Here is a 27,517-nt window from a genome sequence, read left to right as displayed (position 1 = left end):
ATGTATTTTTAGCTATCTTTTTAAAATGCAGTTCAGCAGCTGGAGAGAGATAGGAGAAACCAACACCATGTAGGCAATCACCCACAGTGGAGATTAGAAAGTGCTACGTAGACCTCAGTTTCTGAACTTCTGAAATAAAACATAAGGTTAAAAGCCAGGGACAAATTCTGCACTCACTTCTTCTGTGTCATTTCATTGAGAATTCCAGATTTGTGCCTGTGCTGCTACAGGTGCATCAGAATGTCCTTCACTGACGTCTACTGTTTACTTTATCATCTGCTCTATGCAACTTTTAACTGAATCTTAGTTTGTTGGTTTTCTTGAAAAATAAAAATAAAACCCCCAAAATTTTAAAAAATATATAAAGGAAAAGAAAAAGAAGGGGAAAAGAGGAAAAAGGAAAAGAAAGAGAAAAAAGGAACAGAGGAAAAGGGAAAAGGGAAAGGGAAAGGAAAGAAGAAAGAGAAAAAAATTAATAGAAAAATGAAAAGAAAAAGGAAAAGAAAAAAGAGAAAAGAAAGAAAAAGAAAAAGAAAAAGAAAAAGAAAAAGAAAAAGAAAAAGAAAAAGAAAAAGAAAAAGAAAAAGAAAAAGAAAAAGAAAAAGAAAAAGAAAAAGAAAAAGAAAAAGAAAAAGAAAAAGAAAAAGAAAAAGAAAAAGAAAAAGAAAAAGAAAAAGAAAAAGAAAAAGAAAAAGAGAAAAAGGAGTTGAATTTGGAGAGGCGAGGTGAGTTGAAGTGAGGCGAGGTGAGTTGAGGTGAGGCGAGGCAAGGAAAGGAAAGGGGAAAAAGGGGGAAAAAGGGACAAGGAAAAAAAGGAAAAAAGCAAAAGGAAAAAGGAAAGAAGAAAAAGAAGAAAGGTAAAGTAGTCATAACTGTTTTCTTCCTGGGGCTTTTGTGGTGCTCAAACTTGTGAAATGTATCACAGCCTGACTGCTGACCTATTACAACTGCTTGAAGACCTCAGCCAAAAATTCTGCTACTGATACAGCAACATATAATCTGCTCAATCTAAAAATAACGATGCTTAGAAAATAGTGTCAGATTAATTTATTTACAAATATTTCAGCTAGTTATATTTAAAAAAAAACTTTGTTCTGAAGACTGAAGAATGATAAAAGTGTAATTCAGAAATTTTAGACACACTGATGCTTTACTGTTCCTTGGGGGTATTTTTAGTGTTGGCTTTTCCTTTTCTGGAAGCTTCTAATGTAACAATACTCTGCACCACAGTGCTGATGCGGGGATCAGCGGTTCATTAAAAACTAATCTGTGAGACATTAGGTTTACAAATGTCACAGACACATTAGATTTGAGAACAAGGAGGAACAGCAGTGGTGAAAGGATTGTCAAATATACAGAGAATATCCCCATAAGTGGGTACTACCATTAGTTTTGCAGGAAAGCATTAGTTCTGAAAATTAATTTCATATGTGTGATTACTGGTCACAGCTGTTTAGGAAGTGGTATTATAGCAAGTTAGACTGAAATCAATCAAAAGAGGTTTTATTTATTTTTTTCCATTTGAGATTATCTCATTGGTTTAAGCAGCACTCTTTATACTCAGAAATCCCCACATCAGTAAAAAAACCACAAAGACCGTACATATCTAATCAGTCTTGAATAATTCAGCTACCTTCACTTGCATGCGATCTACATACAACCTTTCAGACTAACTCTCGGCTAATTCCTTCGCTATGAACGTCAGTCAGTTATCTACAGGGTTTGATATAGTCTTTATAGAAAGAGAAAATGGCAGAAACCGCTTTACTTTTCCTCCATGGATAGTCGGTAAAGATTCTCGCCCAAGTACTCGAGCCTCTCCCTTTGTTCCAGGTCCTGGTACAAGCCTTTGGGGACCTTGCTTAGGCCGTACACCAAGCCATACAGGCAGCCAGCGATCGACCCTGTTGCCGCGCTTTCTCCTGCAGGTTTAAGCACAATTGCAATGGTCTCTCAGCATCACCTTCACATACACAACCAAAAACCGCGCTGCGCAGAGGAGGAAATATTATGCCACCGACGGAGCGTGGTGGGGGCATGTTGGGTCAGTCCCAAAGGCTGGCACCACTCCGTGTCCTGCCTCTGGCAGTGCCAGTTGAGGGTGCCTGGGGAAGAGAGAGATGCCAAGGCAAGGATGGGGCAACACCTCTGCAGTGTGCACTCCTGGGCTAGGATCTTGTTTGGTTGGGGAAAAACCGCTCCAACACAACAGCTCTTGCAAGCAGCTAGCCATCGCTAGGAAAAAAGGAGGGAAGAGTAGTTGCAGGGATCCCTGCTACATGGCAAACCTCCTGGATTGGAGAGTGTACCTTCCTTCCTAACAGCACAGCGTGGCATTGATCATGCTTTAGAACATCTAGCCACGGTGAATAGCACTGGTGCTCCGTGTGGTGCCTGAGGGTTCATGCCTGCCTGGCTCTGCAGTGAGGGGCCATGAGCTCTCTTGGTTTCACTATGTGCAGTTAAAAGGTTGCTTTGCCAAAGGCACTAGCATTTTGGGGGGCGGAGAAGCCAGCCCTTTACTAAGTCATATTGGATTTACTTCTCATGCATCTCTCAAAACTGAGGCTTGGAGCAACATTTGAAAAGCACCGTAAACAGCTTGTGTGGCCGCTGCTGCCACAAGAATCAGAGAATCACAGAATGGGAAGGGACCTCTGGAGATCATCTAGTCCAACCCCCTGCCAAAGCAGGTTCACCTAGAACACATTGCACAGGGTCGTGTCCAGGCGGGTCTTGAATATCTCCAGAGAAGGAGACTCCACAGCCTCCCTGGGCAGCCTGTTCCAGTGCTCTGTCACCCTCAAAGCAAAGATGTTTTTCCTCATATTCAGATGGAACTTCCCATGTTTCAGTTTGTGCCTGTTGCCCCTTGTCCTGTCACTGGGCACCACTGAGAAGAGTCTGGCCCCATCCTCTTGACACCTGCCCCTAAGGTATTTGTAAGTATTGATAACATCTCCCCGCAGTCTTCTCTTCTCCAGGCTAAACAGACCCAGCTCCCTCAGCCTCTCCTCATAAGAGAGATGCTCCAATCCTCTGATCATCTTTGTAGCCCTCTGCTGGACTCTCTTCAGTGGTTCCTTGTCTTTCTTGAACTGGGGGCCCCAGAACTGGACACAGTACTCCAGGTGTGGCCTTACTAGGGCAGTGTAGAGGGGGAGGATAACCTCCCTCGACCTGCTGGCCACACTCTTCCTAATTCACCCCAGGATACTATTGGCCTTGTTGGCCACAAGGGCACATTGCTGGCTCATGGTGAACTTGTCCACCAGAACTCCCAGGTCTTTCTCTACAGAGCTGCTTTCCAGCAGGTCAACCCCCAGCCTGTACTGGTGCATGGGGTTATTCCTGCCTAGGTGCAGGACCCTACACTTGCCTTTGCTGAATTTCATTAGGTTCCTCTCCACCCAACTCTCTAGCCTGTCCAGGTCTTGCTGGATGGCAGCACGGTCTTCTGGTGTAAAGAAGGCGGTTTATGGTGTAAAACCAGAGGCACAGATATAACAGGCAACATGGCAGGTTGGCCAACAGTGGCAGCTGACAGCCAGGAGGTCTCTCTCCCACCCCCGGTGAGGGAGCGGGGGGCAGGTTCTACAGGGGGCCCTCACCTCCATGGAACATGGAGCGGTTGCAGAGCTCCGTCCAGTCCCCGCCGCAGCCCAGCAAGGCGTCGTAGGCGATCATGGGGGCATCGTGGCCTCGTCTGCCCCCCCGACCTTCAGAGCTCCATCTCCTGTACGTCTGCAGGAGAGACAGCGGTGTCAGGGTAGGGTGCTGGAAACGGGGCCATGGGGCACGTGGCTGTGCCGGGATGGCTTCTCCCCTGATAGGAAGGAATATCTCATCTTGCAGGGAAAGGGCGGTGGGCAGCTGCGTTGCCTGTACTGCTGCCTGCAGCGTGGGGTGAGCCAGCACAGTGGCAGCTACCACAGGCGAGGTGATGCCTGAGGTGCAGGTATAAGCCTGCACTCCAGCTTAATGCATCAAGTCCTTGGCAGGCCAAGAACTTGGCTTGATTTAAGCAAGCCATGAATGACAAAAAAATAGACCATGATGGATTCCAAGCTCATACCCCAGATATTCCTTATTATTTAAAAAATTAGGGTTGTTAAGGACATACATACGTTGTCAGTCCTCTTCCTGCCTCTTGGATATATTCTCAGCTCCCCTTGTCACACATTTGCAAATGTTTCAATTAGCCAAGTTTTACGTGGGGGGCGAAAAAGTTCTGATTCAGAACTTTCTTTAGGGGCTCAATTTCAGACTATGTTAGTTCAACCCCCTTCTCTGACCTTTTCTTTCCAAGACTTTTCTCTCCTCTTCAGCAAGTGTTTGTTGAACAAGAGGGAAAATAATTTGCAAATGCAAGAAACATTTCTTCTGCAGGAGAAGAAAGAAGGAAAAAAAAACCCAAACCCACAGCAAGGTTTGCAAAGGAAAATCAGATTTTCTCTAGAAGAGGTACCTCCAGAACTCACTTTTTCCTGCCCAAAATCCCCGAATGAACTCAACGCTGATAAATTTATAGTAAAAAAAAATGCCTTCCTTTAAAGGAAATGGGCAGCTTTATTTCCTGAAGTTTACTTCACATTACAGTAAGTTGAATTCTTGCTGCTTGGCTGGCTCTTGGCTTCTGCAACACGTCTGAAGGGTTTGCATTTCGGTCTATTCACCTTCACCTCAGCCATTACATGCTTGGTTGTGGTTTATCTGCATATACATCAGACAAGGCAGAGCTGGACTTCAGCTTCACTCTGCTGCTTTCGGGGGCTTTTTGCCAACTAGAGAGAGTATTTATGTCTTTATGCTGTCCTTGGCTACATGCAAACTTTCCAGCCTTACTGCTGCAGTTTGGATGCTGGTGGAGCAGCGCTGGCACATGTGTAATACTACCAAAGGCAAGAGGACTAAGCGTGGAGGTGCTATTCTGGGTGCACAGGAGGGCGGCTCAAGTGTCGCTCCAGTTAGCCCTTGAGATCACTGTGTGCTCTGCATACATCTGATGTCACCTCACTTTGCTGAAACAATTTTACACTAGGGACAGCTCTCCTCGGGGCCGAGCCTGGGGGGACTTAACTGCACCAAGACACCATTTCTTAAACATTTCAGAAGTGCAACCTCCTTTCAACTCCTGCGCCTTCGTGCAGCCCTGCGATGTAGCACCAGCCCAGCTTCCCTAGGGCGGGCAGGTGAGGACCGGCAGCACTGATGCACAGACGGGGATGTCAGCATGCCCTCACTCCTGCTGAAGGCACTGAGCTGCTGCCAAGCCCTGGAGGTAATTCACACATCCCCTCCTTGCTGTAAACCCCTGCAGTCAGTAATTACAGCTGCCTCTGACTTCCTCACCCTCCAGGAGCTGACCTGCTGCTGGCTCGCACTCCCTTTCCATCCATTTTTTTCCCCTTTCTGGGTCTTTTTGCAGTGCTGGTTTAAGCAACTCCATCTTAAGGGGACGAGATCCTCACAGTCTAATTGGCGTGGATGACTTTGGTTTGGTTCCTCTCTCGTTTTGTCGCACACCGTGTCCAGCACGGGAGAGAGAGCAGGGAGAGTGATTTGTTTGCAGAAGCAAGGCTGATCCCGAGTGTAGTGTAGTTTCTGCCTATATGCTGTGTATCTAACACATTCCAAACACATACTACTGAAAAATTATTTATCCTACATTGGCCTATCTTGTATTTATACATTCAAGAAGGGGTAATTTGTCTTTTATCCCCACATTTGTAGTGATCTCCAAATTTAAGCTGTATATGTGCTTATACAGAATGTGGTCTTTGCTGCTTAGCATTTCGAGGTGTAATTTTTTTTGAGAGGGATATTGCCTTTGCAACGCACTCAGATCAATCCAAGCCACATTTAAGGGCTCCACTGTCACATCTCCTGCAGCTGGTATGTGCTTGCAGAAAAGTGTGCCTGGTCGAGCAGGAACATGCACACAATGACTTGTTGGCAAGAGTGGTGCCAGATATTCATAGAATCACAGAATGGTTTGGGTTGGAAGGGATCTTAAAGATCATCTAGTTATAACCCCCCTGCCATGAGCAGGGACACCTTTCCACAGACCAGGTTGCTCAAAGCCCCATCCAACCTGGCCTTGAACACTGCCAGGGAGGGAGCATCCACAGCTTCTCTGGGCAACCTGTTCCAGTGTCTCACCACCCTCATGGTAAAAAATTCCTTCCTGGTCCTTTGTTGGTCCTTTATTAATTGCCTGTAGAAAGGCAATCAGTATACCTCCAGACACAAGTGGCCAGTTAATTTGGAGGCAGTGCAAAGGAAAGCGCTCCTGGGGAAAAGGCAGGCAGGATGGTTACCTTCTCCTCGTTTATTCTTTCCATGGCTACAAGCACACTTGGCTTATAAGCAAATTAAGTCTCTCAACTTCTGTCAGGCTGTGATCTCTGGCTGGCAGTGAAGTTTTAGGGTCAAGCAACATTTTCCTTTCTTGTGCATGAAAATGAATAGCTTAATAGACCAAACTAGTTGGACTTGGGCAATGAAGGTAAATTTTGTTTCTGCATTATGGATTCATCCAGTTCTCTCCTGAAATGATCATGGGGAAATACTGTTGGGCTTAATCTCTCCTAAAGCTCTGCTAAGACTCTGGTAGAACTGGAAGGAATAAAAATCTAGTAGTAAATTCATGGCACTGAATTAATAAAATAAAACTGGAAGGGGATCTCTTCTTTATGTTTAGAGTGAGCAATTTATTATCCACAGTCAATCTATCTTCCATTGGCACCTTTCACTGCATAGATGAGCACCTAAAAATATACAAAGTGACTTCTCAGAATAGAACTGTGCTTTAATAGTCTGGAAAAAAGGATTGATTTATGGGAAAAGGTGACAAGAACCACATACTTATTGCTTAGCTGCTAAGTGGAGAGCTTTGAGGGGTGCCAGCACATATCAGAAAGCTGTAAACACCAGGGAAGAAGACACATTATTTCTCTTGAGTTAAGAAGATATACCAGAAGTCATGAGGCAAAGGAAAGATCATTTACGCTGTAAAATAGTAACGCATGGGACGTGGTGAAACACCATCTCTTGAGACACTTAAAACTAGCCTGGGCACAGCCTGCATTGGCAGAGAATTGCTTAGGACGGCCATCTTCTGTTCAAAGGACCATAACCAAGTCCAGCTCCTAGTACCCGAGAGGATTTCTGTGGGACTCGGGCCCCAGCTGCATTAGGCTTTAACGAGAGCCCCCGGCGAGACATTTGCCTTTTCCACCCTCAGATAGCTGTGGCGTATGTTTTGTGCCTGCTCTGGACAGCAACACACCTGACCATTAAGTCTGCCTCTCTGCACTGTTTCCTTCCATTGCAGCAACCCCAGGACCAGTGGCAAATGCTTTTTGACACTAACACATACCCAAGCCAAAGGAGGGAGTTGTTTTTTCTTTTTTGAAATTTTAGAAAAAAATAAAGACTTCCTGACTGCTCTGGCACTGGCAACAGTTGAAAAATACTGGTGTGTCTCTTTGAAAATACCTCTCTTGGTTCAGAGCCTTTCCGAGCGCTTTCTAAAGTTGCAGTTACCTTTTCTCTCTCCTCTGCGTCATAGTTGTCTGGAAAGACGGGCTTATTCTGATTTTCCTCATTGATTTCTCTCTCCTCCAAATAAAACTGCCACTTGGCTTCGAAGTAAAACCAGTGCTCCTGATATTCTGAATGCAAAAGAAATGAATGATGTAGTATTTCATCTCAGCAACATTTTCATTTCTACTTAAATAAATTTTAAAGAAAATGACAGCATCGACTGACCTGAAAAACTGGGTATTTTACAGTAACATACATTAAACAGGCATATGTACTAGAGTGTGCATTTTAATATGAAGTGCGACATCTAACTGGAAACAGAAGATGTGAAAGAAAGAAGAAAATATATTCAGAATCTTGTGCTATTTTAATGGTATATTGAAATTACATTAAGATACATCAAGATAAGATTTTTAGAGAACTTACTGAGGAGCACTCCAAGGAAAACAGAAGAGTCAACAAAAAGAAATAAAAAAATAAATTCAGTGGCAATTTTTATATTCCTTCTCTTTGATTAAAGAATATCTAAAAATGCTGGCATGTCCTAAACACAAATTGCCTCTTACTTCAGTTATCAGTTTCTATTCACATAATTTCTCCTGTATTTCTGTTCTGTTCTCATAGTATTTATGTGTGATCTTTCAGGAAAAGGCAAGTAGGAAAGATCAAAATTTCCATTTGCACCCACCTGCAGGATTGGGGCCTGAATGAAACCCTGCCTAGAAAGCCAATGGGGTAAGGAATTAGAAATCAGTGAGACGAGCAAGACCTTTAAGCTCAGGTGAACTAGCAATTCAGTATGGGACCATCGGCGTACAGTTTAAAATAAAATGAAGAATTGCCACTTTTTCCCTGTCTCTATCCTGCTTGGTCGCTCAGTTGTGTGCTGCAAGTGGCTGAGGAGCATGCACACAACCAAACCTCTTCTCTGAAGGATGTAATCTGATTTTGACCTGGTTACCCGGGATATGGAGAAGGCTGAGGTACTTAATGACTTTTTTGCCTCAGTCTTCACTGGCAAGTGCTCTACCCTCACCACCCAAGTCACAGAAGGCAAACACAGGGACTGGAAGGATGAAGAACCACCCACTGTAGGAGAAGATCAGGTTCAAGACCATCTAAGGAACCTAAAGGTGCACAAGTCCATGGGACCTGATGAGGTGCATCCATGGGTCCTGAGGGAACTGGCGGATGAAGTTGCTAAGCCGCTATCCATCATTTTTGAGAAGTCGTGGCAGTCTGGTAAAGTCCCCACTGACTGGAAAAGGGGAAACATAACCCCCATCTGCAAGAAGGGGAAAAAGGAAGACCCGAGGAACTACAGGCCAGTCAGTCTCACCTCTGTGCCTGGCAAGATCATGGAGCAGATCCTCCTGGAAACTATACTGACGCACATGGAAAATAAGGAGGTGACTGGTGACAGCCAACATGGCTTCACTAAGGGCAAATCATGCCTGACAAATTTGGTGGCCTTCTACGATGAGGTTACAGTGCTGGTGGGTAGGGGAAGAGCAACTGATGTCATCTACCTGGACTTGTGCAAAGCATTTGACACTGTCCTGCATGTCATCCTAGTCTCTAAATTGGAGAGACATGGACTTGATGGATGGACCACTGGGTGGATACGGAATTGGCTGGATGGTCACACTCAAAGAGTTGCGGTCAATGGCTCGATGTCCAAGTGAACACCAGTGACGAGTGATGTTCCTCAGGGGTCGGTATTGGGACTGGTCCTGTTTAACATCTTTGTCAGCAACATGGACAGTGGGATTGAGTGCGCCCTCAGCAAGTTTGCCGACAACACCAAGCTGTGTGGTGTAGGTGACACGCTGGAGGGAAGGGATGCCATCCAGAGGGACCTTGACAGGCTTGAGAGGTGGGCCTGTGCGAACTGCATGAAGTTCAACAAGGCCAAGTGCAAGGTCCTGTATGTGGGTCAGGGCAATCCCAAGCACAAATACAGGCTGGGCAGAGAATGGATTAAGAGCAGCCCTGAGGAGAAGGACTTGGGGGTGATGGTTGATGAGAAGCTCAACATGAGCCAGCAGTGCGCGCTTGCAGCCCAGAAAGCCAACCATATCCTGGGCTGCATCAAAAGCAGCGTGGCCAGCAGGTCGAGGGAGGTGATTCTGCCCCTCTACTCCGCTCTCGTGAGACCCCACCTGGAGTACTGTGTCCGTCTCTGGGGCCCCCAACAGAAGAAGGACATGGAGCGGTTGGAGAGAGTCCAGAGGATGATGAGAGGGCTGGAGTACCTCTCCTATGAAGAGAAGCTGAGAGAGTTGGGGCTGTTCAGCCTGGAGAAGAGAAGGCTCCAGGGAGACCTCCTAGCAGCCTTCCAGTACCTGAAGGGGGCCTATATGAAAGCGGGAGAGGGACTTTTTACAAGGGCATGTGGTGATAGGACGAGGGGGAATGGTTTTAAACTGCAAGAGGGTAGATTTAGATTAGATACTGGGAAGAAATTCTTTACTGTGAGGGTGGCGAGACACTGGAACAGATTGCCCAGAGAAGTCGTGGATGCGCCCTCCCTGTCCGTGTTTAAGGCCAGGTTGGATGAGGCTTTGAGCAACCTGGTCTAGTGAAAAGGTGTCCCTGCCTGTGGCAGGGGGGTTGGAACTAGATGATCTTTAAGGTCCCTTCCAACCCAAACCATTCTATGATTCTATGATTCTATGATTTTGCTTCTTTTCCTAAATTGCCATGCAGGTGTCTCTCTTTGGCAATTTAAATCTTTAAAGTTGTTCAACTCCAATCAAAAACATCCAAGGTGCCTTGTAGGACCTGATACTTTCACAAGGTTGCTGGTTCCCCAGCCCCAGACAGGGATGAACCTTCAACCATGTGGCCCGATACGCCTGGGAATGCCCTGCTGCCCTTTTCCTCAGTCCACGCCTCAGTTTTACCTGATTACAAGGGAGCCATTCACTAGAACCCTAAAAAATGGTGGGTGTTTAGAAAAACAGAGTGAAAGGGCACTCACAGCCATCAGGCGAAGGAGACCATCTCGAGGAAAAAAAAAGGTCACACAAAGAATATATTGAACTACCGACACCCACTCCAGCATCTGGTTACAAGGCTACTTTTAAAAATGCAGGTGACCTGACAGGTTTCTTTCTTTGTGTTTTTTTTTCCTATTTCCCCCATGACTATAAAACAAGAATGCCTCAAAAATTAATGTTGCCTATGTAGCATCTCAACAAGCAAGAAAGTGTGATTACTCCAATGCACAAGCTCAGAGACAAAGGGACCAAGCAGTGGCAGGAGATTTGGGTTGCATGGACAGTCTGTAGCATGGTCAGAAATCCCATCCTGCCAGCCCTAGTGAGGCTCTGCCCCATCCCTCAAGCCCAGCCTGAGGCACCAGTCACATTCAGGTCCATGGGACTAGCTGGCAAGTAATCACAACTGAATAGCAGAGACGGGGGCTGAGTTGAGCCTTGTGTGACTGAACACTGTGTTTGTCATCCACGGGGAATAATGCAGCTAAAAAAGAGTTTTCTAAAACTGGAGGACTCTGGCAGGATTTCTTTGCAGTGCATCTCACCAGCCAAGAAGCTTAACTTTGATGCAGGAGACTTTTCCCACTGCCAAAATAGGACGAAGTTCAACAATACGGGCACTAGCCGGAGAGCACGCCTCAGGAGTCCAATGCGCATACCTCCACGCCGAGGGGTCCTGATGGGGTGGAGTGACAGGGACCTGCTGCAAAGCCACTCAGAGAGGCGCTCGCTCACACTAATCCTGCACCTGCTCCTCATAGGTCTTGGCTAAAAAAATCCTGGTGCGCAACGAGGCACAGACGAAAATGCGGGGTCTTTCAGAAAGGCTCCCTGGTGTTCCTTTCAGATTTTAAAGCAGCAGCTCTCCTTCCCAGGTAAATCTTCATTTCTGAGTGCTCTTGAGTAGAGATTTCCATTGAATTCAATCTTTCTCAACAGCTCTCCCTTGAGATTAACAGAAAAACCTCTTTCCTTGATGTTTTAATGTAACGATACTCGTCTGTCCACAGCACCGTATCACAGAATCACAGAATCGTTGGGGTTAGAAGGGACCTCTGGAGATCATCTAGTCCAAGCCCCTGCCAAAGTAGGTTCCCCTACAGCACATTACACAGGGTCATGTCCAGGCAGGTCTTGAATATCTCCAGAGAAGGAGACTCCACAACCTCCCTGGGCAGCCTGTTCCAGTGCTCTGTCACCCTCAAAGTAAAGAAGTTTTTCCTCCTGTTATAGATGGAACTTCTCATGTTTCAGTTTGTACCCATTGCCCCTTGTCCTGTCGCTGGGCACCACTGAGAAGAGTCTGGCAGGTCTCACCATTACAAATGCATCACTCCCTGGAAAGAGGGGACTGAAATACCTTTGCCCTGAAAATCACATACACTAGTAAAGTAGCACTCTCAAGTTCAGTAGTTATATTACACTCATTTGTTTTAAAACAAGGATACAACAGGTTGTATCTTAAACATTTGTTCAGAAAAGCAACAAGTCAAATCTGAATTTATCATCAAAAGCTAACTCTTGGTCAGGAGGCATCTACAGGTGAACTTTTCCTGACAAAATGAGGAATGTCAGTGAGTTTTCTTATGGCAAATACTGGACTGTGCTAACTGATGAAAGGGAGCTGAATAATTCATATCTCAGCAGTCAGTTTGCCTGATAACCTGCTAAACATCATTTCCTCCCTCCCCCCTGCCCACCAATCTTTGAGGATTTCCTAAAAATAAAACTCTGCAGTAGAGCATTATCATTGCTATTTCTCTTTGTATTTTTGCCACTAATATACCAGGCAACTAACAGATGGTAGAAGAAGGGGGCTCCACCTGTGAAGAGCTTACAGGATGAGCAGAGAAAGCAGAAGGATAGCCAGTGGAGACGGGCAAGAGGGGAAGGCAGCAAAAATGGAGACACTGGGGAGTGACGTTTCCTCTGTGTCTTTCTAGCTGAACATAGTTTTAAGAAAATAACTCTTTTGATTCAGACATTTTACCTGCCATGTGGCGAATGGTCTTCTTGCAGTATTCTTCAGCCATTGGCACAACCTTCATCATGTCTCTTCCCCACTGCACAAGGGGTTTCCCTTGTATTGCATACGCCACAAAGAGAGCTGTGCAGAGGGACCCTAGAAAGCCTGGAATTCATAGATGACAATGATTACCAATGCGCGGTCTGTGCTCTTACCATCCTTGTCAAGACCTTCATAAAATCATTAGCGGAATGCCTCACGGCTGTCGTGCAGACTAACGAAGGCACATAACCCGTCTCCGCCTGTTTGCAGGCTGGCTCACGGCATGTTGAGATTCTTGGCTAATGTGTGGTGCCTGTTGGTTTACAACTTATTTTACATAGAAGGGACCTCTGTTCTCAGTGGTGTAACATGACAGAAATTGAGGTAGGGGTCAAAAATAAACATCATCCACTAATGTGACACTGAAAATCTTCTAATTGAAGTCACATGAAGTAACTGACTTGTGCGAAGTGATTCAGTTACAAGCTATATCACCTTGCTTACAGAGTCATCCAGCTGAAGGGTTGTACTTGTTAGATCTAACGCTATTTCTGGCTCATTTTACTCTAAGGAGTCAAGTCCATGTCTTACTTGGACAATTGCTTCTTTAAGGGTACAAGTCCATGTTCCCTGAGAGGAAAGAAGCAATTGTCTAAATAAGATATGCTGTCTGCCTGCCCAGCCAGGTCTTCCTCTTTGGATGTGAATATGCTTAAGATGAACTTTTGTTAATGGGCACTCAACACTTCCATAATGTCAGAAACAGAGGGGCTTGTTTCTCATATTTGTGCTCTTGGCATTCTGTCAAAGGCAACAAAACCAACCCAGTGCAACATGCAAAACAAGGTTAAGAAAACAAGTCAGTCATTTAAATAAGGCCCAGGTGAGCAAAGTATCAATGCGTGTGCTTCTGTTGGTGCATGGGTCCAAAAGCATTCACTCATGCATAGAGGTAAGCATGAACTTTGTGTGTCTTGCTGAAGGTAAAACCAAATTATTTTAGGAGGTTACAAGCCCAGATGAGACAATTACTCATTCTCTCTGCCTAAGACCTGCAATACTGGGTCAGGCCAAAGGCACATCCAGCCCAGGATCCAACAGATGCTTTCCAAAAGAATAGAAAAACAGGTAGAGCCAGCTCAAAGGGTCTCACTTGGATAGATGGCATCTAACCCAACTGCTGTGAAGATCCTTGAGCGTCACATTCAGCATGAGGGTGGCAGCAGAGGGTTTAGATGGTGAAGCAAAGCGCTATCAGAGGACAGTGGGACAAGCCAGTGTAGAGGGTAGTAGGAGCTGGGACATGCCCAGAAATTTTTAGGGGGGCTGGCAGTCTCTTCCTGCCTGCTCCTCAGGTAGCCCCCTCCCCCTGCTGCTATTGCCCTGCTCCCGGCAGCCCTCACGTAGCCTCCTGCCCCTCACCGGGGAAGAAAGCCAGCCCCAGCTGAGGTTTCTAGCTCTGCAAATAATGCCGGTACAGAGTGAACCTAATTGGTCTGGCTTCTCTGCTCCCCAGAGCTTCTGGACTAGCTTAGGGGCAATTTCAATTACACAGCTTGATCGCTTTTAACAGCGACAGCCCTTCTCGTCCGCTTGCCTGATCCCTTTTGAACCCCGGCGTATCTGTGGACTTTGCAGCTGTCTGTAGCAACAAGGTCTGTGGCTTAACTATGCACAACACAGGGAAGTCTATCCTTTGTCTGTTTGTTTCAGCCCTGACTGACATGTCAGTTGGGTTTTCCCCGTCTTTGAGTAATGAGAATCACAAGTGACGTTTCCCTGGCACCTTTCAGGATGGTAGTGAGGTCCACGGTGGCCCTTCCACCCCTCTCCTCCCCGCCTCCCTGCCATGCCACTTGTCTCTTTTCCCAGCTGAAAACTCCTTCTGGATGTAATTTCTCCTTGTATGGAAGGTGTTTGATGACTTGGATGCTCCTTGCTGCCATTTTCTGGCTCTAGTGAGTCCTTTCTGAGGTGAGAGACCCAGAACTGCAAGCAGTCTCACTGCTGCTAGTGCACCAGAGACTTTATATATTGGCTTAATGATATTTTCTGCTTTGATCTGAATTGTTTTCCTCTAGTTTTTTTTGCCATCCTGATGGCTTTTCTGACTGCTTCAGAACACTGAGCATGTTGAACATGTCACGATTCATCATGGTTTTATTTATTGCTGTTTAAAGCCGACAGAATGGATACGCACTTATGTAGCATAAAATTATCAGAATGACAGACCTGAATGTTCAAAACAACATTAAATCTGCTTATTTATGTTTTGTTTAGCGAATGTTTCAGATTGTGTCCTAAAATCTGTGAAGGCAGATTTTTTGGCTTTCTACCTTTACCTACAGTGATTGAATATGACAAAACCTGTCAAGAGAAAAATGGTTTTATCCTCTGAACCATAAACTTGCATGATAACAATGAGTCATCTGGATGTACATGAATCCTAAAATTTGATCAGGGCCAGTGACATGAATGTACTTTGGACAAGACAGGTTGTGTTTAGTTATTGGGGTTTTAGGAGGGAAAACTCCCAGCCTGAGGTTGCTGTCTGCAATAAAAACAAGAAAATATGTAAGCCTATATGAGTAATATCTGCATGTATATACTATCCAAGCAAAATTCAAACCAAGGCCTTGGAGTCTGCAAAGCAGAAGCAGTTTAACCAGGTGAATTCACAGGAGCTGTGTTAGTCCCCGCAGAAGTGAAGAGCAGCCTTAGGGACTTCGGTGTGCCGATATGTCAGTGGACATTACCTGTAGGATGGTTATGAGTCATCCGTCCACACTCAATGCTCACTTCAATAAGGGACTCCAGCCTTTCTGGCTTCCAGTATCGCATCCCTAAACACATGGCTTTTGTGGATGCTCCAAACCCAGAACCTAAAGTGAAAAGATAATGCCAAGCACTTAAAAGGAAGCTAATGATATACAAATATGTCGATAAAATGTGAAAAAAAGTACATTTTATTAATTCAACTCATGTGTGGGGACTCGTCAGGGAACGGGAAATTAGCATGCAAAGCGAGCTACAAGTTTTCAAAGTTTCTTGTGATGAATTTTGCTTCCGCACAGTCATTCTGCTTTTACAGGTATTTTCCAATATTCTCAAGTGCAATGAACAGAAAGCAGTCTGTTCTCTTGTTCACAGCCCTTGTCTGATTCAAACTCTCATGCCATCTTTACTCATTCTTGGCTGACACCACTGTTTTGCTTGCTCCAGATGCCAGCACTAGAAACAGAAGTCTGAGAAACAGGTACACTTTTACTATGCCCTTATTTTAGTAGTCTTCATGCTCAAGGCACGCGATTAAAACACTTTGTATGATTATATCACTGCTGATCTTACAGTTTTATTGCATGCTTCATCCTCAAGAGCCCCACAGGTAGTTCACAAAATAGTTTCTATTATTACATACAAAAATAATGTGTCCAAAAAGATATTAAAGGCTATGGAGCCAAATCCTCCAAAGTTAGGCAATGTCAGAACTGAGGTTTCCCGTGTGACCTGAAGTCAGTACTTGAGTTTATTTATTGTATACCTAATTCAGCATTTCTTTTAATCCTCAGCACCGAGTGCATGATCCCAGGTGTTCAACTTCTAAACACTTCATTGAATGGAGAGTTAAATTTACTAATGAGTTTCTCTGCAGTACTTATCACAGTAATATATGGATCCCACAGAAATTTTAATGAGCTTATCTTCGCAAGGCACCGGTGGGGTGATTATCTCCTCTTTGCAGCTGGTGAGCCAGTGCCCAAAAAAGCACTACCTCATTTCAGGCACCCATCCTCAGAAGGAGAGAGTTCGATTTTTCAAAGTACTTGGCATTTTTCAGCACTGTCTTTGCTCAGTCACACTTCCCAGTGACCTTGGGTATAGCTGAAAGCAATCAGCACTTCTCTACTTGGTCCCTGGAAGATAAGGGGCATATTTATGCCACCTAATTTTAGCATCTGTGGAACCTGCATTAGGAGCACAGCCTTCCTGTCTTTTCCAGACAGGCAGCATGGAAAAGGCGGTATCTCCATTAGCCAGTACGATGGCGTAGTAGGAGAAATTCATGGGCCAGAGTGAATTGAAGTAGCAGATGCCAAGAAGCCAGGGTCAGGGCTTTTAGTCACCTACCTTCAGAGGAGCCCTCGGCTGCTCCCCTGAGCTGTGCCCACTGTGCCTGCAGAGCACCAGGAGCTCTCCTGGAGCACTACTTGCTTTTTAGTGTCATCCCAAGCGGCTCCAGCTCAGGTGTCCTAAGATCAGGAGTGTGATCAAAGTGTGGTAGTGAGGGGGGCAAGAAGATTTGCATCAAAATTACTTGCCTGAGCCAAAATGTAACACTAACATAAGCCACCCATTGGCATCTCCAGGTGCAGTACAGTCCAATCTGAATTTCTCTCTTGAGAGAAGAGCTCTTCTCCCTGGAGAACAGCTATCCTGAGTGAGCACCCTGGTAAGGTGGTCTAATTAGGTTAGCTGAAGACATTTCTTCCCTTCTTCTTCAGAGTCTAATGTGCAAATTTTGCATGCAATAACTCTTCCACTGGGCTTAACCACCAAGGGCAGTCTAAAAAAGGCCAAACATCTGATAAATGTGACATGAAAAGTTTTGAAAAATATGATTTTATTCCCTGTAAGCTCAGAGCTTGCTTCCTCCTTGCTAGCCTTGATACCAGTGAAAGAGACCCTCTCCAGGACATCTTTGGCCACTGCTTCTGACGAAAAGGCTGGACACTTGTCCTGCAAGTGGTGTGTTTGCTCCTGTGCCTCACGTATGCTGCAGCTGTAGTGCTGGTTATTAAGGAGCCAGGAGCAGATAAAACTCTTTGCGTGTCCCACAAATTATATAGAAACCACAAGGAAGAGTCAGGAAAGAAATCCAGTCTTCCAGTGCACCAGTCAGCTTAACTGGGAGAACATATCTTCTCCTGCTTGCAAGACCAAACTCTTCATTAAACCATCTGCTGCCATAGAGCAGCAGATGAGAGTTGTCTTCTCTATGCAATCTGGTTCCTCCAAAGGACACAATCCATGCTGGTTATCCAAGAGGGAAGGATGTTGTGCTACACAGAGCTGCTAATTAAATAACATCTCTTAACATCTCCAAAATGGAGGATGCACTACAGTAATTTGACTACTGGTCTGAAGGTGCTTGTCTTTGCAAAGTCATTGTGTTCCTCCAGTCTAGGAATTTATATTAAAACCTTCTGCAGAATTAGACGAGCAAACTTGGTAAAAAAAATTCCATCACAAGGAGTAACATTAAGCCTAGACAGGGCTTCAGGTGATTAGCAGCTGTTAGCTCCGATGTCTCATTATCTACCATTTGAATCAATGAAGTAAGGGACAGCGAGACTAGTCTAAGCAAGGGGTGACACACATGTGTAGGAACATAAGGACTGTCCTCCACAATCAGACCTAAGGTCGACCTAACTTGTCATGTCTGACAGTGGCCAATGAAGAGGATACTTAAGAAAGAGTAAAAGAAAAGTATGATGATGCTACCCCTTTGTACTAATTCACCTGCTGACAGTTTGTCTCCCTGATCCAGGAGGTGGCTGGCTATTCATCTTTCTGCTTAATAACTCTTGAAGAATTTCCTTTGAGTGAATTTGCCCAGCTCTTTTTTGAACTCACATGAACAGTAGCATCTGCAAATTGGCATTGGAAAATAGTTGTGCAGCCTAATTAGGTGTTGTGTGAAGAAGTCCTTCCTTTTGCTTGCTTTGAACTTACGACCTGCCAGTTTCATTTGAAGTCTCTAGCTCCTGTGCTGGAGGAGACAGTGAGTTTTCTCTGTCTCTACTCATGTTCTCCAAGATATCTATGACTTTACAGCTCTCTATTGTACTGTCTCAGACATCATAGCCTATGGAAGCAGTTTTTTACTAATGCAACCATCCTTCCTCATATCCTTTCTGGTTCTCTTACATCCTTTTGGGGGGAGAGAGGGACCATGAAGAAACAGCAGCTATGGAGTTACGCACTAGTGCAAACATGTTTTGTGTTCTGTTCTCTGTTCCTTTCCCAGTCATTTCTAATATTCTGTTTGCTTTCTGGCTCTTACTGAGCACTGAAGTGGCGTTCTTGTAGAACTACTATATAGCTCCAGGATCCCTTCCCTGGTGACTGAATCAGCAACTGCAACTATATATATAAAACTAGGATTTCCCCCCGCCCCTGGCATATGACTTTTAATTTATCTGCATTGCATTCGGTTCTGCCACTGTGCCACACGGTTACTCATCATTGTGAGCATCTTCCACAACTCTGCACAGTATTGTCTCTGACTTTGCTGACCCACTATGCACTTGTGTTTCCAGATAGTTTGTGGACATGTTGAACAACAGAGGTCCAACACAGGTACCTCCTTCTTCATGGAGAAGACAGGCTGCAATCTCCTACTCTTCATTTACTGTCTTTTAAACAGTTTTCTATCCTCAGGAGAACCTTTCTGTCATCCTGTAACAACTTAGTGCTTCATCACTTAGTGCCTTTGGTGAGGGACCTTGCTGAGAGTCTTTTGGAAATCCTAACAGACCATCTTTGCAATGTCTCCTTTTTCTTCCTGTTTCTTGGTTACTTCACGAGCTTTCTAATAGAATTCTGAGGTGTGACTTCTTGTCACAAAAGCTGTGTTGACACTTTCTTATTACATCATTTTCATTCATGCATGACATTACTCTTTAAGTATGTAATACCTCAGTGTGCTTTTCTACACACTACATCTGTAGAATAATAAAGATGAGCTTAATGGCTTCTAAGCCCTGAAGAGGATGTGTCTTGTCTGACTACAGACTGTTCCGCGTGAGAACTTTGAGCCCGGCCCCTTTACCTCCTGTCCTTCTGTGGCTTATCCTTATCTTCATTTTTGCTTCCCAACTTTCTGCATTTAACTCATACTTTTTCCTCATGCTCCTCTAGCAATGCCACCAGCAAAAAGACACTGTCCTCAAGCACTACTAGGAAGCCCAGCAGCTGCTCCAGTAGCTACAAATAAAGACCTGCTTGCATGCTGCAGTCTCAGGCTGAAATACATGCGATGCAGGTAGAGCCAAGCTGCCATTTGACTGGCCTTTTGCAGTGGCTCCGAAGGCACATCTCTGGATCAAGGGGTACCACCTTACTCAGATTTTGGTTCCAGCCCTCAAACATTAGTGATTCTATTCTGAACAATTTGAGTTTTTAGCAATCGGACAAAACATTTTTATGACTTTCCAGAAACAGCAGACTCATCTGCATCAAAACATTAAACAAATGCTGACGAACAGAGGCAAACACTCAACAGTGAAAATTTCAGCCTCGAGCTAATCCACGTCATAAATTGGAAAAAAGCTCTTAAAATGGAAGGTGTTAAGACAGCCTTGGGCAGGTCTTCTGGTGGTCACAGGAATGTCACCAACCTTTAACATAATCTGGACACCTCTGCAATGATTGTGGCAATGAACATGACAGCAGGTGGCAAAGAGACACACAGGGCAGTTTGACTTAAGAACTCAGTGTGCTGACTATACTCACACGAATTTGTGCAGAGGAGCTTCATGTAAACAATGCAAAATTACCTAAGCTATGATTTCACTGGTCCATGAAGGCTGGCACGTGAATTCTTGCTGGAAATGAGGTAAGCTAGAATGACCATGGGAAAACAGTATTTTGGTTCCAGCCCACCCAAGATATCATCTGACTGCTAGGCATTCAAAGCCTATGGAACGTTTTTGCCTCAAGAAGAAACTTGTGAAAATTAAATTAAAAAGTTATTTATGTCCATAGCAGTGTCAGGCCCCATGGTATGCTGAACATCTCCACTTCAGGTCACTGGTTCTTTTGCTCTCAGGGTGAAAAGAAAAGGTCATCTTGGGATATCCAGAATGATATTTGTCAGACCAGATAGAGAAGATGGGCTTTAGTTGCCACAGGAATTAATTTTAGATCATTCTAGCCCAGAGTACACCAAGAGCAAATAGTTTGCCATGGAAAGCTGGGGAGGAAGAAGGCTAAAAGAAGAGATGTAGCTCCAACACATCCATGGGCCAGGGAACAGCCGTGCTCCGCTACTGGAGTTGTTGAGAGCTGCTCAGGGCCAGCAGCAGCTCCGACAATTATTTTGACCAAATTTTACTCACTGTCAATCAGAAAACATATGACAAGTGCCAAAGGGGCACTTTCTCAGATCTGCCTGGCTAATAGTGGGGTGGGCAGAATAAATGGGAGGGATGGACCCTTTTCCCTCCCAGAAGCTGTTGTGAGGAGCGGGGGTCGAGTGAGGGATGCTTTTTGTGTCAGAGACAACTGACTGCAGAGACCCAGAAATAGCCATGGCATTGTGCCACTGAGTCTTTGCCACGGTGTTGCATCAATGTGCCACGCTATCGAGCGGTGCCAATACCTACTGCAGCGGTAGAGCGTCACACCGACACTGCACAATGTCTGTGTGAGCTGCCATCATCTTGTGGCTGTCTAGGTCTACCTCATCTGATGATGTGGTGTCTCTACAGGCTTTGAAGATTAATTGCACTGTATGGGGTATGGGTATATGCATATATGTGTGCACGTAGCTGTATGCATGTTATTTAACTTGAAGTAGAAATTCAATGCATCATAAAATGAAATTATCATAAAGAGAAAGAAAGAGAGGGTATGGGTAGGGAAACAGAGCTAGGAATATTAGTCGTTATCAGCAAAAGAGTCTTAGCTGTTAGCAGGGCATCCACCTGGAGAAAAGTCTCTGCTTTCCCTCCAGTGAACACATTGGTGCTGAGAGCATTTTACAGGCTTAGCTTTTTGTTTCATATCTGCCATCAATTAAAAGATCCAAGACCACAAACATTTAAACGAAAAATGGCAGAAAACATTTCTGAAAATGACCATTAAACTCAAGGACAAAGATTAGGACCCAGAGGCACAGAGCCAAGAACAAAGTCTCTTTAAATAGATGTTAAAGAGGGAAGGATTCATTTACGAGAGGACATAGTGCCCTACAGAAGGAATTCCTGGCAGATCTCTTGCCTTCCTCAAGCAAACATGGAAATGTTTCAGGGGTGATAGCCTTTGATGTCAGGGGGAAAAAGGAAACAATTTCCATACAGCCACAATGCAGAAAGCGTGCATTATTCAAGCCAGGATGTATAAATGGAAAGCGGTACTGTACCCTTTTCATTGAACGGCGTGTGCCAAGCGAGAAGGTAGTTGTCTGGTTTTAATTCCCTGCAGCCTTCGACAGTAGCAGGGTCTGGCCGCCTCCCCGAGAGCTTGTCGACAGCATCCACGTAGCGTTTTACCAGCTCCCGGTACAGGTCTTCTAAACACCAGTAATCTGCTCAGAGGAAGGAAGAGAAGGTTGATAAGTGAAGGCAAAAGGGCAAGAGAGCACTGGAAACAAGCAAGCAACCTCGCTATGCATTTAAGAAATGTTCCTATTTCCACTTCCAATACACTGAGTCGTGTTTCTGGTGCCACTGTCAACATGTTTTTATGCCCCATGAGGGTGGGATGGAGGGAGAACAGCCTTGTCTCTCTATTCTAATTTTTTTAAGTTTTCCTTTCCACTTTTAATTCCTTTAATTGGAAAGATGAAAGCATTCTGTTTGTCAACAGTAGCTGCTCAGGGGCTTTTTTTAGGCTCCGTGGTGTGAAGTATTTGCAGAGGTGTCTGACTGTCAGGTGAGTCTGTTGCCGCCGTGGGAACTGTGTGTGTGCTGGAAGCCGGCTGTGCCTGTCTCAGCATGTTGTCTTCGCCATCATTTGCAGATGTGAATCCAATTTAAAAATGAAAGCCTATTTTTTTTAAATAACCACTGAATTATTTAAAGAGGTATGTATGGTTAAACACAAAGGCAAATTGGTGACCTTATTTTTTAATCTGTATTTTATATTTATTTTGTCTAAAATGTGTAGGTCTTTCATGCAGGAATCCCTATATCTTATATCAGTACAATAACCACAACAGAGAGCTTTTATAAAAGTAATTATAAGGATTGGTAAGAGTAGTAAATCCCTACAGACTATAGTATTTCCAGCAGATAAATTTCTTTCTGGAATAAGTTCACTAGCAATGTCTGTTCATCGATTATTTTTACCAAGGCCTACAGTCTTGCCTAAGGAGGAACCTTCCCCCTCTTAAACATACACTGTTTCTTCAGCATAGCTGCTTCTCTTGGCTGCTGATGCTGCGTGTTGGGCTTGAAGAGCCCTGCCCTGGGCTCTTGCCAAGGAAAAGCTTCCACTGGCATCTATTACAGTTGTGCAGTCAGTGGAAACTGAGGAGGCCGTTGGGATTTGTCCGTTTACATCTTTTCTATGTACTTAGAGAAACCCTGTTTAATACTTGGTTTGATGCACAGGTTGAATGACACGGCAGGGGAAGTTCTGAAAAGATCTTCATTTTGTCAAAGATGCTGATTTCTTGAAATCCACAGAAGAGGTTTAATTTAAGAGAAAGTCTGGAGCTCCGTAAGCCGGAGCCACTCAAAAGTACCAGTTATGCAGACAGATGAATAAAGCAGATGCAATGTGAAACTGAGATTCTCCTTTCACGCAAAAAAATACCCTATCCATTACACTGGCCGTCCCACATACAATCCTAAAGGAACAAGATACTTTCAAGCTGCCGACTCTTTCCAGATTTAGGAATCAGGTGTCAGTTTATCTGGATGGGAGCCAGGAGCAGGAGTTACTGCCCGGCAGCTTCTGCAGAAGCCTTGTCCCCAGAACCAGTGTCCCTGTGGTTCAGCAGCTCCAGGCTGCCCAAGCCCACCATGGTTCCCACTCCCGTAGCCAGGCTGCCGTCTCAGCCGTCAAGTCAATAGGACAAGTTCCTTCTTTAGAAATGAACCCTTATTTTTTTTAAACGTGTGTTTAAGTCAGAGAGGAAAAGGCTTTCCTCGTTGCAGGGGTAGTTCCCCTGCTTTTGATGATGCTGTTTTCATTTCTCCCTTATGGGACAGATTCTTACTGGACGTAGACTTTGAGTTTATCCTTCATCAACCTTTCTTTCTGTGCACATGGTGGATTTGGAGAGCACCAGCTCAGTATGCAGCAGCGCCCGCAGTCCCTGCTGCTTCTGGCTGTGGCCCTCCTGGGATGTTCTCTACGCAGCCGGCAAAGCGCTGGCCAAAATCGCCTCCCTGAGTGAGAACTGCCTTCATCCTCAGTACAAACCCCCACCTTCATCCTCAGTGCAAACCTCCACCTTGTGCTTGGCTGCTGCTGCAGCCTCAGGCTGGGAGCTCCCTTGAGGGCAGTGCCCTGGCGATGGGACTTCACAGCAAGCCTAAGCCCTGGGCATGTCTCCCCAAGCCTGCAAGCATCCCACATGTACCTGGAGGTGTGCACCCAGGGGATGCTCCTTGCGGCCAGCGGGCATCTGGACAGGTGAATGGGACGTGCGGGGAGTGTGGTAATGACAGACAGGAATATTTTTATTGCTTATCCATCCCCCCCTCCTTTTTCCTTTTTTTTTTGGTTGGTAATGTCCCAGACACCCAATAGAGTCTTTAAAATCTCAGCCCTGCGGCAGCGAGGACTCCCTGCTGCATGAGGAAGGCAGGTCCCCAGGGCCAGTGGCAACTGTCTTCAGCCTCATGGACTCGCATTCCCTTCCTTTAGCTTCACTCTGTTGACTTGAGTGATTCTGCATGTGGGCCGGGTCATGAGCAAGCCCAGTGGCTTTTTTGTGTTCCTCTTGCCAGGAGGAGACACTGCTGTGGGCAGGAGCGGTTCTGTTTCTCTTGCTGGAAGCAGAGAGAAGGACTATGAAGTTATTATGAAATGAAGATTTCTTACTAAAATTCCTCACTCCAGCTTGTTGCTTTCTCACTAGCCCATAAAAACACCTTTTTAAAAAGCTTGTCTGATCAGGCCAAAGAAATGAGAGTGTAGGATAAACACAGCTGATGGGAATTGTGGCTGAGACTTTTTTTCTTTAGAGCCCCAGTGCTCCTGCTATATTTAAGAAACAAGATTTATCATTTTACTGTTAGTCTAACTGGCTTGATTACCCAGAAGTTATGGTTTTAGAGGGTTCAGTAAGCACGAAACATATGATACGTATTTAATCATAGCCTATATTCAGAAATGTGTTAGTCATCTATTTTCTTGATAGGCTGACATCTTGCCCGTATCTTTAGTGTATTAGCTACCCCTCAAACCATTGGTTAGCTAATAGTCAAGTATGAAGTGTCCAACACACTCTTCAACTAATCTCTACGTACTAAATTTAGAGCACATTGGAAGCAGGCAGATAAAGTGGTGAAACAGAAGCACAAGGGAAATTTCATTGATGTGAAGGATCCTTAGCTACATCCTGAGCTTCAGCTACTGTTAGTTACCCACTGCTATGCGTTTTAAGAAAAATCAGGAATATTTTTACAGATATTAAAAAAAATCGATTCCTTCTGAAAAGGCAAAATATTGCTGAATGGTCACTGTCTTCTGGTGTACTTTTAATGATGATCTTGACAGTCTCAGAAAGCTCAAGTTCAATGGGCAAGGTGTTGATATGAATATCATCTCATCTCACAAAAGACTATTCCTACCTTAAGAAAAAACTAGCATCAAACTATTGTGATTTTAGAAGACATATATTAATAACTTCCATTATTCTGATAGACTTTATTATAAACATAATATGTTAGAATATTTTTTGGATTAAAGACACAGAGCTCTCCTTATAAAGCAAATTGTTCCTTTCCTGCCCTTGCAGGTGCAACCCTTTGCCCGAGGGGTAGCGAAGAGGAGAGAGCACTAGTGATTTTAGCCCCAAAGAGGTGTTAAGGTGACTCTACTCCAGCCTGCAGTTCTGGATGCGAACATGTTAAATATGCACTTAGAAGAGCTCTTATCTTTTACAGAAGAATTTCTAGTGGCTATATTATTCCGTAACGTATTCCAGCGTAGAGCTAATCTACTTAGCAATTATTTTTGTTATACTGGACATGAGGTATTTTAGTCTCTAATCTTTAACCAACTGTATAAACCTAGGGAAATTATAGGGAGAGCCCCTCCACACTCAAGAAATCAAAACTCCCCAGTTTGTGTGATGGTTGCAAGATTGTGCTCATGGAGGAGACACGCTGATGCACGTTATCATTCACGTAAGCAGCATTTCTGACACGCTTTCTTACGGCTTCCCCAGCACTCAAGCTTATTTTAAGAAATGCAGCACCATGAGAGGTTTGTGCCTTTCCAGACTGCATTCGCTAGTCCCGGCGTACCTACCTGTGATGACAGCCTCTGCCGTAGCCATGTGCATGAGTGTGTTGTCACTTACTGGCCACTTGTCCGGGGAGAGCACCAGGTTCTCAAGCCCTCCGATTTCCTTCAGCTCCTGCTGGATTTTTGCACCTAAGGCATTGTTTTCTCTGGAGAAATTGCGATAACCAAGAGCATCCCCTACCCCAGCCAGCACAAGCGCAGCCTTAAATTTATCCATCCCCAAGACACGTCCCGCTTTCTTTTTGTCCGAGACAGCCACCGAATCTTGATCTTCCTTTGTTCCTTTGCCTTCAGCTCAGCTCCCCCGACACTTTATATCAGCCATTGTGTCACACCGAGAGCACTCTCTATAAGGCAAGGACTTCCTTTTCTGGCTCTGCAGATGCCATCTCTTGTCCAGGTCCTGACAGAGAGGAAATATTTCATAACCCAGGGATTTTACAAAGGTTCAATGAAACCCCAAGAGCAGACCCACAAAGCAAAGTGCAAAAGCCTTGTTTCTGCAACCCAGTGTAAAGCAAGCCAGGGAATCCTTAGCCCTACCCAGTAGTAAGTAACTCTACACCCAGAAAAACAGATGCTTCCACAGGGGTGCTTATTTATGTAATAACTTGTGAATTAATATATTTTCCTGCCCTTCTCTGGCGTGCTGCAGTCAGCCTCCCTTTCAGGGACCAGTCAGAACGAAAGCCTGTGATAAAAGGAGTTTACAAACTCTAGACTGATGGGTTAGGCAGTAAGAAATCTAGTCAAATGCAGACAACCTCTCCCATTTCTAATTATGCCCTATGGCAATATTTTGTCAACAGCTTTATTCCTCTGTTCCACCTATTAAAAGAATGTTTTGCTAATTCGCTGCACCCCTGGATAAACACTGAGCAAAACACCAACTTCAATCCTACGTCTCTTACTCCCTGGCAAAGACTGACTTTTTCCTAAGGCTGAGATCAGGTGCAGCCCACATTTGAATTCTGAAAGGAAACTATTTTGAAAAATGCATTTAAATGGCACCCTGTGAGTCTAAGAAAGTTCACGTATGAAGAAATCTCACTTGATAAGAACCAAGCTTTATTAATACCATCCTTTCAAACTTGATACTTGTGCAATTATGTGCTTCATTTTGTTACTGCAGTTTTTTCTGTGCTTCTGCCATGCAGTGCAAGAAGGGGCTCCGTAGTCTTGCAGCTTTTTAAAACATATTTTGCCCACAAACACACCTCTGTGTAGGCTCAACATCTTCCTTCAAGGGGTCTGCTGAGACTGACTCAAATTGTGGTTCCAAGTCACCATCCATGCTGTCCTAAAGACTCACAAATTACTACTACTTTACAGATAGAAATACAAAGGTAAATATAAAGTTAGGCAGATAAACAGAAAGCTTTGATTGGCTTGACTGTAATTTTGATGAAGGATACCTGGGGAAAGGTCTTTGGTTTTCTTTAATTTTTTTCAGAAAGCAATACTGATTGCTATTCGGATGGAAAAGGCCAACAGTGTAAAGGATGCATCCTCCTATCACCCAGAGCGATACGCAATTAATCACGGACTGAGTTATTGACATGTGTAAAATACCACTGTACTTCACAATAAACCTTAATGCAGTTTCAGAACACAGATAAGCATCGCCATCGCTATTCAATGTTATAAGAAATAAGGTGCCAAAGTGGTGAAAATAGCCTCTGTTAGTACACTCTTGTTTTAAAGATTAGGACTTGGGTAACAGAAGTGTTGAGTATTAAGAAGAGGACAC

At 44.6% G+C, this 27,517-nt stretch overlaps 1 protein-coding gene across 1 annotated transcript; it reads right to left on the bottom strand.

The window, feature by feature from the left end:
• Positions 1-1,487: 1,487 nt before the first annotated feature.
• On the bottom strand, positions 1,488-26,285 carry ADPRHL1 (ADP-ribosylhydrolase like 1). Its single transcript, XM_068418816.1, has 7 exons — positions 25,771-26,285; positions 21,704-21,868; positions 15,315-15,440; positions 12,541-12,681; positions 7,549-7,676; positions 3,612-3,744; positions 1,488-1,922 (listed from the first exon to the last, which is right to left on the bottom strand). Exons 1-7 carry the CDS (start codon positions 25,982-25,984, stop codon positions 1,765-1,767), a joined length of 1,065 nt encoding a protein of 354 aa, XP_068274917.1. The 5' UTR covers positions 25,985-26,285; the 3' UTR covers positions 1,488-1,764.
• Positions 26,286-27,517: the final 1,232 nt, after the last annotated feature.

Source organism: Nyctibius grandis, chromosome 2 (assembly GCF_013368605.1).
Source record: "Nyctibius grandis isolate bNycGra1 chromosome 2, bNycGra1.pri, whole genome shotgun sequence".
Lineage (NCBI taxonomy): Eukaryota > Metazoa > Chordata > Aves > Nyctibiiformes > Nyctibiidae > Nyctibius > Nyctibius grandis.
This window is presented reverse-complemented; position numbering and strand designations above follow the sequence as displayed.